Source organism: Stegostoma tigrinum, chromosome 30, assembly GCF_030684315.1.
Source record: "Stegostoma tigrinum isolate sSteTig4 chromosome 30, sSteTig4.hap1, whole genome shotgun sequence".
Classification (NCBI taxonomy): Eukaryota; Metazoa; Chordata; class Chondrichthyes; order Orectolobiformes; family Stegostomatidae; genus Stegostoma; species Stegostoma tigrinum.
In genome coordinates, this window is record NC_081383.1 from 32,421,675 (window position 1) to 32,437,009 (window position 15,335).

The 15,335-nt window shown below is 40.0% G+C and overlaps 1 protein-coding gene across 5 annotated transcripts in view; it reads left to right on the plus strand.

The window, feature by feature from the left end:
* LOC125465816 (endophilin-A2-like) overlaps positions 1-12,818 on the plus strand; it is a 140,506-nt gene extending 127,688 nt beyond the window's left edge. For 4 of the 5 annotated variants that reach the window (XM_048559701.2, XM_059638599.1, XM_048559702.2 and 1 more), the window contains exons 8-10: positions 3,915-4,042; positions 8,965-9,015; positions 10,187-12,818. In XM_048559701.2, the coding sequence (XP_048415658.1) occupies positions 3,915-4,042; positions 8,965-9,015; positions 10,187-10,383 (376 nt within the window). In that variant the 3' untranslated portion in view covers positions 10,384-12,818. The remainder of the gene's footprint in view (positions 1-3,914; positions 4,043-8,964; positions 9,016-10,186) is intronic. The other variant, XM_048559703.2, reaches the window with a different exon arrangement.
* The last annotated feature ends 2,517 nt before the right edge of the window (positions 12,819-15,335 follow it).

Genomic DNA, 15,335 nt, shown 5'->3' on the forward strand with positions numbered 1-15,335 from the left:
ACTATGATATTTTGTCCTTGATGGTGTCAAGCTTCTTGAGTGTTGTGGATGGTTCTGAGGAAGGGTTTCCGGACCTGAAACATTAACTCTGTTTTCTCTTTCACAGATGCTGCCAGACCTGCTGAGCTTTTCCAGCAACTTTGTTTTCGTCCTTTGAGTGTTGTGGAGTTGTGCCCATCTAGGCAAGTGGGGAGTATTCCATCACACTCCTAGCTTGTGCCTTGAAAATGTGGACAAGGTTTTGGGGAGTCAGGAGATGGGTTACTTGCCACAATACTTCTCACCTCTGATCTGCTTTTTTAGTCTCTGTATTTATATAGAGAGTGCAGTTGAGTTTCTGGTCAGTGGTAAACCCCAGGATGTTGCTAGTGGTGGATTAAGTAATGGTAACACCATTGAATGTCAAGGGGCAGTTGTCTCTTATCGGTGATGGTCATTGCCTGGCATTTGTGTGCAGTGAATATTACTCGCCACTTGTCAGCCAAAGCCTGTGTATTGTCCAGATACTGCTCCATTTGGACATGGACTGCTTCAGTATATGACAAGTCACAAAACAGCAAACATCCCCACTTCAGATCTTATGATGGAGGGAAGATCATTAATGAAGCAGTTGAAGATGCTTAGGCCTAGGAGACTACCCTGAGGACTTGCTGCAGAAATCTCTTCGAGCTGTGATGACTGACCTCCAGCAACCACAACCATCTTCCCGTGTGCAAGGTATGACTCCAATCAGAAGAGATTTTTCACCCACATTCTCATTGGTTCCAGTTTAGCTTGGGCTCCTTGATGCCATACTTGGTCCTTTGCGGCCTGGATGTCAAGGCCTATTACTCTCACTTCTGGAATCCAGCTGTTCTGTTCATATTTGAATTAAGTCTGTAATGAGGTCAGGAGCCGAGTGGCCGAGACAGAACCCAAACTAGGTGTCAGTGAGCAGGTTTTTGCTAAGCTGGCACTGCTGATTAGCACTATTGATGACACCTTCCATCACTTCACTGATTTGTTCTGCTTTTTGAATATAGGACGAGCCTGGGCAATTCTCCATATTATCAGGTAGATGACAGTATGGTAGCTGTTTGGAACAGCTTGGCTGGGAGTGTGGCAAATTATGGAGCACCAGTCTTTAGTACTATTGCTGTCACGGCCCTTCTGAGAAATACTTTAAAAATACTAGAAGTTGCATATAATGAATAGTGTGCAAAATTAGTGGACATTTAAAATGTCTTTACTCATGATCACTTACGGTCTAGATTGCAACAGTGTTGATTGTGTGCTTGGAGTTGCAAACTGTCAGATAACCAGTCTTAACAAAAGCAAGTCTTGTCTTATCTGCTATCAAAGGAAAATTAGGCATTTCCATCTTTCTGACCAACATCCATTTGGCAAACATGACCTGAAATTACTTGTTTATACTTTGATATTTCAGGGATCTTATACACAAATTTACTGCAATTTTGCTGGCATACATCATTGCATATAAAAATAATTAGATGCACATTAGCCTTTTGAGAGATGTGATTGGATGTTATCTGTATGCAATTCTTTTTATTTGCTTGACTTGAATGTTCTACTAAATTATATACCAAGCACAAGATATTTTGCATCTATTGTTATCTCCACAATCATAAGGGTACGCGTTTGTTGTCTTGCTGTGGGAAGAAATTTACAAAAGTAAAGAGGTTGCTCAGGCCTTACCACAGACCTAAGCAGGAAGAAATCTTCAGTCTTTGGACCCTGATGCATACTGCTTTTTATTATTTTCCCCAGAAGTAACAATGTTTGGTGGGTCCCTTAGAACAGAATTGAAGAAATAGGAGCAGGAGTAGACCAAATGAAACTGGTTCAGCCAGCTCCACCATTAAATATGATCACTGCTGATCCTGACTTTGACTTCGCCTAGGTCCCTGCTCCCCATTTTCCCTGATTTGGAGGGATATCACTAATCTTTCTTAGCTCAAAGATACTCAACAATGAAGCATTCAAATGCTTCTGGTTAGAGAATTCCAACCATACTCAAGAACAGTTGAGTGAAAGAATTTCTACAGCTCAGTCCTAAATGATTGGCCCTTTATTCTGAGACTGGGCACCCAAGTTCTCAGTCCCCCACTAGGAGACACAGAAATTCTTCTGTATCTACCTTGTCAAAATCCTTCATCATTATGTTTCAATTGTTTCAATTATACAATCTCTGCACATTATTCAAAACTCCAGTCAGGATGGCCTAATCTACTCAACATCTCATTGTAGGACTATCCTCTCATCCAAAACCCGTGGGCACAGCCTTAGAATTGGAGGGGGTAAATTTAAAACGGAAATGAGGAGACATTTCTTCTGCCAGAGAGTGGTGGGCTTGTAGAATTCATTGCCACGGAGTGCAGTGGAGGCCGGGACATTGGATGCCTTCAAGGCAGAGATCGATAAATTCTTGATCTCATAAGGAATCAAGGGCTACGGGGAGAGTGCAGGGAAGTGGAGTTGAAATGTCCATCAGCCATGATTTAAATGGCGGAGTGGACATGATGGGCCAAATGGCCTTACTTCCACTCCTATGTCTTATGGTCTTAAAATCAATCTAGTGCATAGTTCCTGTGCCACTTAAAATGCAAGGATATCTTTCCTTGATATGGAGACCAAAACTGTGTGCTGTACTGAAGATGTGGTCTCAGCAGAGCCATACGCACTTATAGCAAGACTTCTTTATTGAATTGTAGTTGGAATATAAAAAAAAGGCAAATATGCCTTTGCTTTCCTCATTGCTTGCTATACCTACATGCTTACTTTTTGTATTTTGTAAACGCATGTCCAAGTGCCTCAGAATGTCAAGTTTCATGCCTTATAAGCTGCCTTAAAAATATTCTGTTTTTCCTCTCTTACTACTAAAGTGAATAACTTCACACTTCCCACATAGTATGCCATCTGTCACCTTGTTGCCCACTCACTTAATATCCGTTTGTGCGCTTAGTATTGACATTCCTGACTAGCTTTGTATCAAAAGCAAATTTGGATCAAGAAAGCAGGAATAAAGTAGCTGAATCATTAATTTGGATTGACCCTTGCTATACTGCACTTGTCACAGATTGCCAATTTAAGATTGCAGTGTTTATCCCCATTCTTAGCTCCTCCTAGATCTCTGGTCTTTCTCCTCTTTCTCCCCTTTCCTTGAATATTGGTATTACACTTGCTAGGTTCCAATCTTGGACCATTCTGGATTCTGGGAAGTTTTATTACTTTGGATATTGTTCACAGGAACAGACAATTTGGCCCAACCAGTCTAAGCTGTCATTTATAGCCTAAGTTAGGATGGTATGTTTAGTGTTTATTTAAGTATTCTAATCAATACGTTTTCGATTCATAGAATTGATGATCACCTCATGACTTTAGCCTGTTCTTTCCTCCGCCCTTGAGAGCTCAGTTTACATTGAAGTAATGCTCCTGGATTTACTTCAAACCATGTGGCATCTAGTGCACTGTACTTCTGTAAAACCCTTTTTCCTTATTTCAAAATTAAAGCCACCTAATTTCTCTGGTATGGAGAGTTTAGTCCTCTGGTATTGAGAGTCAGTCTTTTGGTTGTTCTGTATTCTGGGTTGTTCCCCTGGAACTTAGCATCCAAAACTCTTCAGTTGCTTTATGCAGTCTCACTGTCCTGTTGATCTGTTTGCCAACTGCTTAAAGGGAACATTTGATTGATCAAAATTTTCTTAGGTTCCCCACTATCCCCTCAAAGCAAGTGATAGTGGTACAATGAATTTATAGTTAATAATAATAGAATTTTACATAGTCCAAGTATACCTAATTGTACTCCCAGCTGCACCTGAGGGATTATTGTTACCAATTTACGACAATGTATTGTAATGATTTGAATATGAACAGTGATGAAGACTTTGTCTAATACAGTTAATTGTTGCACAAAGGATACGGGATGCCTCGGGCCGCCCCAAACGTGAATATCAGCCCAAGCCTAGAAGCACTTACACAGAATATGGAGATACAGACCATTCCAATGGTGGTTTCTCTTATAGCGGGTCGACAAAATCACAGGGTAAGCAAATTTTCTTTGCTCATTGTAGTCATTATGCAATGTTAGCCACAGCAGTAACTTAGCTAATCAATTCAGTCAATAAGCTTTTCAAAGTTACCTCACCCCTCATTGTGAATTGTTTATTTTCTTTGAGCCATGTTTCAGTAAAGCAGACAGCATGCTGAGAAAGTGGAGGATCCACACATACTCAGCAGCAGAGTTTATATCAAGGAGGGACAGGTTAAGAAGATTATGGCTTCCTCTGGTGCAGCCTCTTAGTGAGCTAGAATACTAGGAAGCTGTCTGTTTGATCCTTGTCAGTGCTGAGATATCAGACCTCTACTCAGGTGGTAATCGAGGCACTGAAACTATGTTCAACAGCTCAAATCTAAGAAGAAGAAAGATCAGCCAGGATTACCTATGCTGACTGCTAAACAGGGATTTCCCAATGAAAAGTGTAAAGGCAAATGCACAATGCATTTAGTACCAGGCTAAACTGTGAATGTGCTCTTTTTGTCAAACTGCTTGTCAAGTCAAATTTCCCATCAAGTTTTGTACATGAAGGTTAGCTGCTGGTAACGAGCTAGAGTGTACCCACCATTTGTGGTACGGTGTCACTTTGTGAGAACAGGTAAGAAACTTAGCAAGAATTAAAGTAGGCTCTCAATCCTCAACCAAAATGAGATCAGATAAATTTTACTGAATGAACTGTTCAAATGGATGTATTTCTGTGGACAGTCCAGTTGAGTTTCTGGTCACTGGTAACCCCCAGGATGTGACAGTGGGGGATTCAGTGGTAGTCATACCATTGAATGTCAAGGGGTGGTGGTTAGATTGTCTCTTAATGGAGGGTAATTGCCTGGCATTTGTAGTTCACTTGTTACTTGCCACTTGTCAACGCAAGCCTGTATATTGCCCAAATCTTGCTGCATTTGGACATGGGCTGCTTCACTACCAGAATAGCCATAAATAGTGTTGAACATTGTGCAATCATCAGTGAACACTTCAAACTTCATGATGGAAGGAAGATAGTTGATAAAGCAGTTAAAGATGGTTGGGCATGGGACACTAACCTGAGGAACTCCTGTAGAAGTGTCATTTCAGTTCCAGGACTGACCTCCAACAACCGCATCCATTTTCCTAAGTGCCAGGTAAGACTGTAACCAGGGGAGTGTTTTCTCCCTGATTTCCATTTCCTGGAAACCAATATTTACTCAATAGATTTCCTTTGATTTTGTTTTTGGCCAAAAGTTCAAATTACTATCCAGACACTAGTAGTTACACTCCTGATGTCTGGTCACAAAGACCAGAGAATTTGTCAATGTTGTTATGAGCTTGAGGTTTTGCTGATTAAAAAGGGGAGAAATGTCTGAATTTTAGCTGCCTTTATGCTTTGCTAGAGCTGTTTTGGACTCTAGTATCATCTGGCAAACGTATCACCAGCTAGCAATGTTAGCTCAATATGAAAGTGACTTCTCTTCCCTCATTTAAGTGTGTCTGTTGGATTATGTTATTAATCTGCAGGGTGCAGTAAACTCAACTCTGGTGAACTTCTTAACATCAATCATTCTCCTGCTTTTTTGAGCAGATGTCCTTTCTTTTGTTGAATCCAGATGTACTAGAACTATTTTTTTTAAAATTCCCATCCCCCATTTTGGGGACGATAGTGGTGATCTGCTGCTGTGAGCTGTGTGCAAAATGATTGTTCCACCCATTCATCTATTTTCAGAGATTATTTTCTTAGTCTATTTACTGTATCTGCCTAACTGTTTGAGCTTTAACAAAGCTACAAAGTCATGTTCTCAAAAATGTAGTTTATGATAATTAAGCACACAAATGAAATCCCAGCTCCCACCCAAGTATCACCTCATCTACAACTTAATGCTGCTGTGTATTTCACATCTGCACAACAAGGATAAATGTTTGCATGTAAATTACTTGATTACTTTAACTTTCTTCCCCACTGGAACATTTTTTTGAAAGAGCTGTTGAGGTACTGATCCAAGCAGAGCTGAAGGTCTCTGGGAGTTGAGCAGAAAATGCTGGAAATACTCAACAGGTTATGGCAGCATTTGCAGAGAATTACTATTTCAAGGCCATGACAGTTTATCAGTCTGAGTAAAGTTAGAGGTATAATAAGTTTTTTTGAGCAAGGGATGGGTTGAACAGGGGAGAAAGGAAGGTCTATGGTAGAGTAGGAAGGCAGAAGAGATTGAAAAATGAAAGAGTTATTCTTCCAGGACCAAAGGGCAAGGTGATGGGACAAGAAAAGAATTAAAAATGTATGCTTGGAACAGGTGTGTTGCTGACTGAAAGCAAAAAATGAGAGGAAAAGTGAAAGAAAACAAAATGGATCTCAGGGTAACTGACATTCCTGCCCTGGGCCTATTCACGTTTCCAGTGGAACTTAACGGAAACTTAATAAACATCACCTGATATTTCAACTAGGTATTTTATAGCCTTCTGGACTGAACGGTTTTAGACCATCATCTCTGTGCTTTAGAAGAAAGAGTTGGCTCTTAGCAGGTCTCCTCGCTGCTTCTCGAAACTGGATCCCTGAATTAGATACGAAGTGCATTTCAATGAGGAACATCTCTTCTCTCCCTGGAAACATGTGGGTTCCCTTTTCAGCTTTCCTGGATGGCTACTCCCTCGCCTGCTGCTGGTTGAATACCAGGAATAGATGATGTGGCCCTTGAGGGCATTAATTGTCAATTAGAGAACTTTAATGTCCAGGCATGAAAACTATTTATGAACGCTCCTGCCACAGACTGAAATTGAACAATTGGAAGAAGGGATCTAACCACACTGCTGCCTGATTAAATGACCAACCTCCAAATTCATCCCTGACAGGAGTTACACAGTTAGTAAGCTATTCTTAAACACCTCAAAGACCAACAAAATCAGAATATTGAATAAGTCAAGGAGTTGAAACAGTTATAATCTTGGTGACTGTCTCAGCATTGAGGAAAAATATGTAACTTTTCTAGTAACCATTTGAGAGTCTCAGTGCAATAATACTATTAAAATACATTTTTAAAGACCACAAGGTCCCACTTAATGTCTTCTGTACGGTTGTGCTACATTTAGCCTTGCGATACTGGGGTTAGGAGAGTAAAAGGTTCCTGTCATTGTCTCATGGCTGTTGTGTTGGACAGCAGTTGTTTGGTGTCATCTACTGATGTTCAATATCAAGCTCAGTTTTCCACTGTCATTTTGCCTGCCAGCACTCGCTGTAAAGGATCTCCACTTGGCAAGGTGCCAGGAATGCTAGCAAGACTGCTGGCGCCAATAGAACTATACATCAGACAGAGTCAGCAATTGCATGAGTAAGGAAAAGAAAAATGTTAGGATTATAATGTACTGTTAAGATTATAATGTACTGTTAACATTACATAAAAAAGTTATTATGTGAGATTGCAGTACTTGCAGTAAAGAACTATGGTCTCTGATTCATCGATTCCCCAAACTAGTTGAAAGAATGTGTATCTTTTTCCTGATCAGAATATTTATTTCTCTGTCTCACAATTAGCAATATGGTTATGATATTGCATCCATATACTGCCTTGTCAGCTGTAATTCAGATGTTCAAACAGCTAACCATAAAGTGAACATTGCGTTCCCCTCACCATCTGCTGATCTAAGCCACAGACAATTGCTGTCTAACCTTGTGTTACTGAGCATCTATGATGCTCTAGTTGTTATGCTCAGTAGCAAAAGAAAATTGTGTTTAGGTCAATGTTCAGTACAGTCTTCAGTTCATTTTCTGTAAGTTGTTTGTCCTCTCAAGTTGCTCCCAGCGAAAGATATGTAACCAAAAATGGCATTTAAAAAATATGTTCCAGTGGGGGAATACTGTGAAGGTATTCAAGTCAATGACCTGTTTAGATTGATCTGACTTCAGGTTTAGGCTGCTTCGTGAGCCCTTTTTAGGCAGTTTATATTCACTGGTGAATTACATAAAGGGACGCTTTAAATATTTTCCTGACAAAAGACATGTTAGAATATGGGATGCATTACTGTATTCAGCTATTGAAACCCAGTTGGTCACCTTTAAGAGCAGTTGAAAGAACAGGGAAATGGAATTAAAGTTGATCTCTAGTCAGAAACTAGCTCTGACAGAAACTTAAATCTGCACCATAATTTCTACCATACGTAGCTTTCCAAACATGCCATATATGTTGTGGTATTTCAAAGAAAAAATGTTGTCCCTCCAGCGTAAAAAAAAAACTGGATGCCAGGAGAAATAGAAGTGTATTGCAAAGTAATCTGCAAGCAAGCACCATTCCTCATACTGGCTGTTTTTAACTCTAATTTTGAACACAGCTCATCGAGCTGATACAGTGTGAATGGCTGTGATGCCATCAGGAATGGAACTCTCAGGGTGGGAGTTCAATATGTGGCAATGGTCTGTCAGGGACAGGAACAGGAGAAGATGTTAAACCTGCCAAACCTCCTCCATTATTCCATGTTATCTAGAGCTTCACCTCCACTTTGCTGTCTGTTCCCCATAGTCCTTTATGTGCAGAGATATCCCAGCCTTGAAGATGTTCAATGATGGAGCAACATCAGCCATCTGGTGTAGAGAATACAAATGATACAAATTCTTTGAGAGAAGAAATTTCTCCTTATTTCAGTACTATTTTGGATCTTGACAGAGGGATGGTTTTGCGAATTTTAGTGGGAGATAGAGGAAGAGATGATTGAAGAATAGGAATAACATTTCGACAGTGCAAAATCTGTTACGTGCAGTAATTGGTATGATAGTCCTGTAAAATTAGGAAGTCCTGTCAAACCATCTGCGAAAGAAAGATGAAAATAATTGCTGGTAACAGTAAACAAAGCCTTTGTCTTCAATCAGTAGTATTTCGTTTACTAATTATTGAGAAGATTTGTACACGATATTGAAATTTTTTATTTTTACTTAACTTTTCCTTGAACAGCCTCCTTCCGTTCAGACAAGCCTAATAGGACGCCAGCCAGCGGATCCCCCTGTGAGTAGGGTAGCTAATGCCCAATTTTTAGTTCTGATGGATGAAGAGACAACAGTCTTTCTGTTAAAGGGGCTCTCACAAATTAATAAGGATTCATGGTTGTTTGTTTAATGATGATCAAAAACTCAACAATAATGTAAAGGATTTTTTTAATTGAGCTATTTATCACTGGTTATTATCATTTATGTATTTCTGTTATTTGGTTTTAGGATGAACTGGACCTCGCTGTGAGTGAGGCCTCTGTGGGATAATTCTTGGGGGAAGTTACAGTGATAGTAATGATTGTATGACCATGATCAACTCCCTCTGCTGTGCCACAATGGTATTTTCTGCTGTACACCAGTGGTTTTCAAATTTCCTGGCAAATGTTCAGAATTACACAATACTGCAAAACTCAAACAAATCACATGGCTTATTAAGTCTGTGCCTGTGATATTATTGCATATGACCACCATCTTGAACCTCTTTTTCCTGCTTGTTCTTAATGCTCTGTTAGTTTTCTTTCTTTCAAACATCTGCCTAATACCTTGTTTGCCTAAAGATATTCAGATGGTGGAATTTTGTTGAATATAGTTTTCTTGTGCAGTTTTGACAGTATCAAACAAGTTGCTTCATTTAATTGCATGACATTACACATTTTAATTTAACTTTTTGACAAGGTTAGGAAGTCTCTACTTCCCCCAATTTTATTTCTGCTTTTCATTCTTCATGTTTGATCTTGGCTTCATGATTTCCCTTCTCTGATCATGACATTTGATCCCAACTTTTACAAGATGACTGTTCAGTGAAGTCTCTTGATTCCCCACCCATTGCTGAGATTAGGAAATCAATGCAGTGAGCAGAATGAATTCTGTGTCTCTCTTTCAAGGGTTTATAGGTATTAGAGATGGTTTCACATTCAAATCTTGGTGTGTGATCTGTTGCCTTTCTCACCTGAACCTTTAAATTTGTCCCAGTGCTCCTGGGTTATGTGGAAAACATTCGTCAGCCTTCACAGCTAACTGTTATCCATTGATGAAATGTGGATCATTGTGGGTTGATTGTTAATTGTGATGCAACAATCAAATATTTGTCTAATATCTTGGAACTATATCTCAGAAAGAACCAGTGCTGTCAAATGGAAGAGGAAAAGAAACTTGCACTCATGAATTGTATTTTGTTTTGTATGTAGCACACCTAGACCAGCCATGCTGCAAGGCACTGTATGATTTTGAGCCAGAGAATGAAGGAGAACTTGGCTTCAAGGAAGGTGACACCATCACGTTGACCAATCAGATTGATGACAACTGGTATGAAGGAATGCTGCATGGCCAATCAGGTTTCTTCCCTGTCAACTATGTGGATGTGCTGGTCCCATTACCTCAGTGAGCGCTGAACTGGATACTGGATACAGATGTGGAAAGAGGGAGACTTTCAACATTCCTTTTAATTTAAAACACTAGTCCACTTCCATGGTTTGTTTCTCACAGTGCAGTGTTACATTGCGTGCAATGCATCATCATTTTATTTTTGAATTGACAAATATTTGTTCTATGTTAATGTAAGTGCAGCTCCAGTTACTCAGCATGTATTGCAATATGGTTGTGAGAGGTCAGCATTTAGCTCAGTGGATCCTTATCTGTAAGCTGTCCAGTTCTAGCAAAGTGAAAGGGCTGATATTAAGCATTTGCTTTGCAAAGGGAATAGCTGTGACAGTTATTGCCCCCAGTGTATGAGGTGCCCTTTCTACACTGCTCATCGGTTAAATTAGTCTCAATTGCGCGGTTGATGCATGTGATCATGGGTCACACACACCACCTTCATTTTAAACATGTCTGTAATTACTGTGGTTCCCAATTCATTTGAACGTAGGGGTTATATCAATGTAATTCACACTGTACAATGACTTGGGTTGCGCAGTGCACCAGACTCTAGCCTTTCAATTCTTGTCTGAGTTCCTCTTCAGCCTGAACTGATAGGGTGGTTGTCTCCTCTGTCTGCAAATTAAAAGGATCATATTTGAAATGAGCTTGGCCAGGCTGAATCCAATATCTGCAGCAGTTAGCTGGCAATCATTCTTATTCTATGGGATACAATGTGACTGTTGTGGGAATTGAACAACCGTCACACTAATGTAGTGGGGGATGCAGCACTGTGGTTGGAAGAAAGTGAATCGTCAGAGCCAAGTAGAGAGCTTAACCTTGCTGTACCTAACTACTGTGATACTGGGTGTCTGAAAAGGAAAGTGTCCAAGTGGTGATGTTAACCATTACAACTTAAGCCATGAATTTAACAGGCTTTCTTTACCTAACCCAGCACTGCCTTCTATTTTCCCATGTTTACATTAACTATTCACTGTGGAAGAACCTAAGTTTAAGATGTGAATCAAAACAGGACTTTTATCCCTCTCTATTTTAAACTTAACTATTTTTCCCGAACAATCCTGTCCGCTGGTTCGTGACAGATGTATTTCCCCTCCCTCTCAGTTATGACCTTGTACGATTACCAGGGGAACTTTGTGCTTCTGTTCCAATCAATCATTACCTTTCTTAGAATATGAAGAGGAGAATACAAGCCAGGTTTCTGCTCATGATCATTATCTGGCTGGTAAAGGTGTTTGCAGTGGCTGGGATGAGGAGAGTATGGAATCATGCTGTGCTGTGATAACTGCCATAGACACACAGGCCATTGACTCAGAAATGAAGAATGATACCTCCTTGAGTGAGGTTCTGGAAAGTGTCTGGTGTGCTTTGAATTGCAGAACAGCAAGAATCAACACTTTGAAGACAGGAAGAAAATGAGGAGGGGACAGACATTCTTTCTAAAAAAAAGCATCACTTCCACAACTGACTCACTTCCGCAACTGACCCAGCAATCAAATAGTTTGGACTGAACTCTTTGCAATCACCCCTGCACCCCAACCCCTATCCCTGTTTCTATCCACTCACCAATCCATTATTAATTTGCAGGCCTGTAAAGACCTTTTTACTGAGATTGAAGGTTTCTTACTGCTAAAATGGTGGAGTGTCATCTATGACTTTTGAGCAATTTGCACATCAAAGCTGGTGCTATGAATACTATCCCACTGTGTAAACACAACAAATTTGGAATTGTCCCAGACCTGTCATATAATGAGGCACAATTCAGTCTTTCAGTGAAATGGAGAGAGTAAGCAAGGGGTTACTCTCACATTCTTTGAATTCCCTATGCCCATATCCCGTTGCTGCTGCATCTGCTTTATGGATCCAAAAAAGGGTGTGCACAGGAACGGTTTAAAATTCTGACTTGTCCTTCGTCCTCTGTTCTCTCTTAATTAACATGTAGATAACTGGAATGAATTTTGTTTTCTGAGAGACTTGAAATGTTCCCACTGTAATTTTCCATGGTCTAACTTTTAATTGTCTTTGTTTAATGATGAGCAAATCTCAGCTTCTGGTAACTCTTCCTGTTTTGACCTCCACGATGTTGAATGATAACCTGGTACAACACGTGCAGCATGTATCTGGCAGGCATCGTGCTGTCACACTCCCATATTGACACTAGCTCTTTAACACTAATCATGATGTACCATATAATCTGTCTAGTACTTTTTGATAGTGTTGTCAACTCATCGTGAACATTAGAAGATTGTGACCATACCTGTGCTAATGCTTTATGAATTTGATCTATCTTTTGATAATTATAAAAGCCGTGGGCTTATAACTCAAAATATGTATCTTTTTTACTGTTTAATCCTGCATGTAGATTTATGTTTAGTACAATTATAAACTATGTAGTGTTCTGTTCAGATTATGTAAAAAAAATAAACAAATAGAAGGTAATAAGAGCTGGGATATCCATAAATCTAAAGTTACTTTTTGGTTGGAGGGGATTTGTTTCAGAACAAAATATTGACTATTAAATATGTATTTAACTAATGTTGTTCCTTGCACAGCTATGTGACTTTGTGTATCAGCTTTGGTTGCAGCATTCTTGCATTTAGATGAGATTTCTTTACTTCAGAACTTGAGTACTTTATCCCTGCTGACATTCCAGTGCAGTATTGATGGAGTGCTTTAGTGTTAGAAATGGCATCTCTCAGATGAATTGTTAAATTGTGGTCTCATGTGCCTACTCCAGTGACCTATAAGGCCATTTAATCACATTGCGACTGAGAGTAAATGAATACAAAAACAGATTGAGAGTGATTTTATAAATATAGGAAGAGAACAGCTGAAGTAAACATTGGTCAAATGGAAGCAGAGTTGGGAGGAAATAAGAATAAGAAGAGATGTTGAACAAATATTTACTGTCTTCGTAATAGATCCATGATACAGAGACAGTGATTGGTGTTGAAGAGTGGGGAAATGAAATTAATTAGCATCTGATAAAAGGTATTGGAGAAACTTCAGTGATTAAAATTAAATAAATACATGGGACCTGTTGGACCTTGTTCTTGCAGTTCTAAAAGGGAGCTGCAAAAACCGGATGGCCTGGTGTGATTTTTCATGGTCAACGTGATGTTGTGAAAGGGAACATGTGTTGACAAATTTATTCAAGTTTTTTAAGGATGAATGGAAAGGTATTAGAAAAAGGTTAATATACAAGCTAAGGGCTTGTTGTTTAAGTACGTTAATAATGGTAGTACATTATCTCAATTTTTTGCTTCCTATTAGTTAACCATTGGTTTATTTGTGCTAAACAGGGCTTTGAGACCTAGGTTCAGAGTTCTTTGAAATTTGCATCACAGGTAGACAAAGTGGTTAAGAAGGCATTTGACACACTTGCCTTCATTGCTCACACCACTCAGCATAGGAGATCCCAACTTCTATGCTGAATTAGTAGGAACTGCTGATGCTGGAGAATGTGAGCTAACAAAGTGTGGAGCTGGATGAACACAGTAGGCCAAACAGCATCAGAGAAGTGGGAAAGCTGACGTTTCAGAAAATTATTCTGAAGGGACCAGACCCGAAACATCACTCATGCCTTGTTAGCTCAGATTCTCCGGCATCGGCTGTTCCTACTAACTCAGCATAGGAGTTGGGATGTCATGTTGACGTTGTTCAGGACATTGGTCAGGCCACTTTTGGAATGCTGTGCACATTTCTGGTCTCGCTGCCAAGGGAAGGCTACTATTAAATTGGCAATGGTTCAGAAAAGATTTACCAAAATGTTGCTGTGCCTAGAGGGTTTGAGTTACAAGGATAGGCTGAGACTTGTAGTATAATCCTTTGTTTAGTTCATTCATTCTCCCTGCAGCCTGAGCCAACATCCACAGTGGGAGCAATAATCCAGAACCTCAACCTGAGCTACAAATCTTCTCAAAACTCGCTAATCTCATGCTGTTTCAGAAGCATAGAGCCCTCCTTTCTGCATTCTTTCAGGTGTTAGTGACTGGTCTCTATATCCTCTGTTCCACACACTTCTTTCACTGGAGCATATGATGTTGGGGTGGTGACCTTTATCGAAGTTTATAAAATCAAGAATTGATCAAGTGAATGGCAAAGGTCTCCTTCCTCGGGTGGGGGAGTTCAAAACTCGGGTACATTTTTAAAGGTGAGAGGAGAAAGATTTAAAAGGGACCAGGAGGACAACTTTTTCAGAGGTGGTTTGTACATGAATTGAACTGCCAGAGGAATGGTGGATGCAAATACCTATTCAAATGTCTTTTAAATGTGATAATGGTATATAAATAGGAAAGGTTTAGCGGGGCATGGACCAAACTCAGGCAAATGAAACTAGATCAGTTTGGAAAATTTGGTAAGCATGGAAGAGTTGGACCAAAGGGTTTGTTTCTATACTATATGACTCTGACTCTAAAGAGATAAGAGACAGCATAAAACAGAAAGGGGCTTATAAAAATGCAAAAAATAAGCACACGTCCAACTGAATGGGAAAGATAAAAAGAACAAAGAAAATTACAGCATAGGAACAGGCCCTTCGGCTCTCCAAGCCTGCGCCGATCGAGATCCTCTGACTAACCTGTTCATCTATTTTGTAAGGGTCTGTATCCCTTTGCTCCCCGCCTATCCATGTACCTGCCCAGATACATCTTAAAAGACACTAATGTGTCTGCGTCTACCACCTCCGCTGACAACGCGTTCTAGGCGCCCGCTGCCCTCTGTGTAAAGAACTTTCCACGCAAATCTCCCTTAAACTTTTCTCCTCTCACTTTGAACTCATGACCCTTAGTAATTGAGGCCCCCACTCTGGGAAAAAGCTTCTTGCTGGCTAGCACGAGGGGTCATAGTTTTAAGCTGGTTGGTGGAAAGTATAGCGGGGATGTCAGAGGCAGGTTCTTTGCGCAGAGAGTTGTGGGAGCATGGAATGCGTTGCCAGCAGCAGTTGTGGAAGCAAGGTCA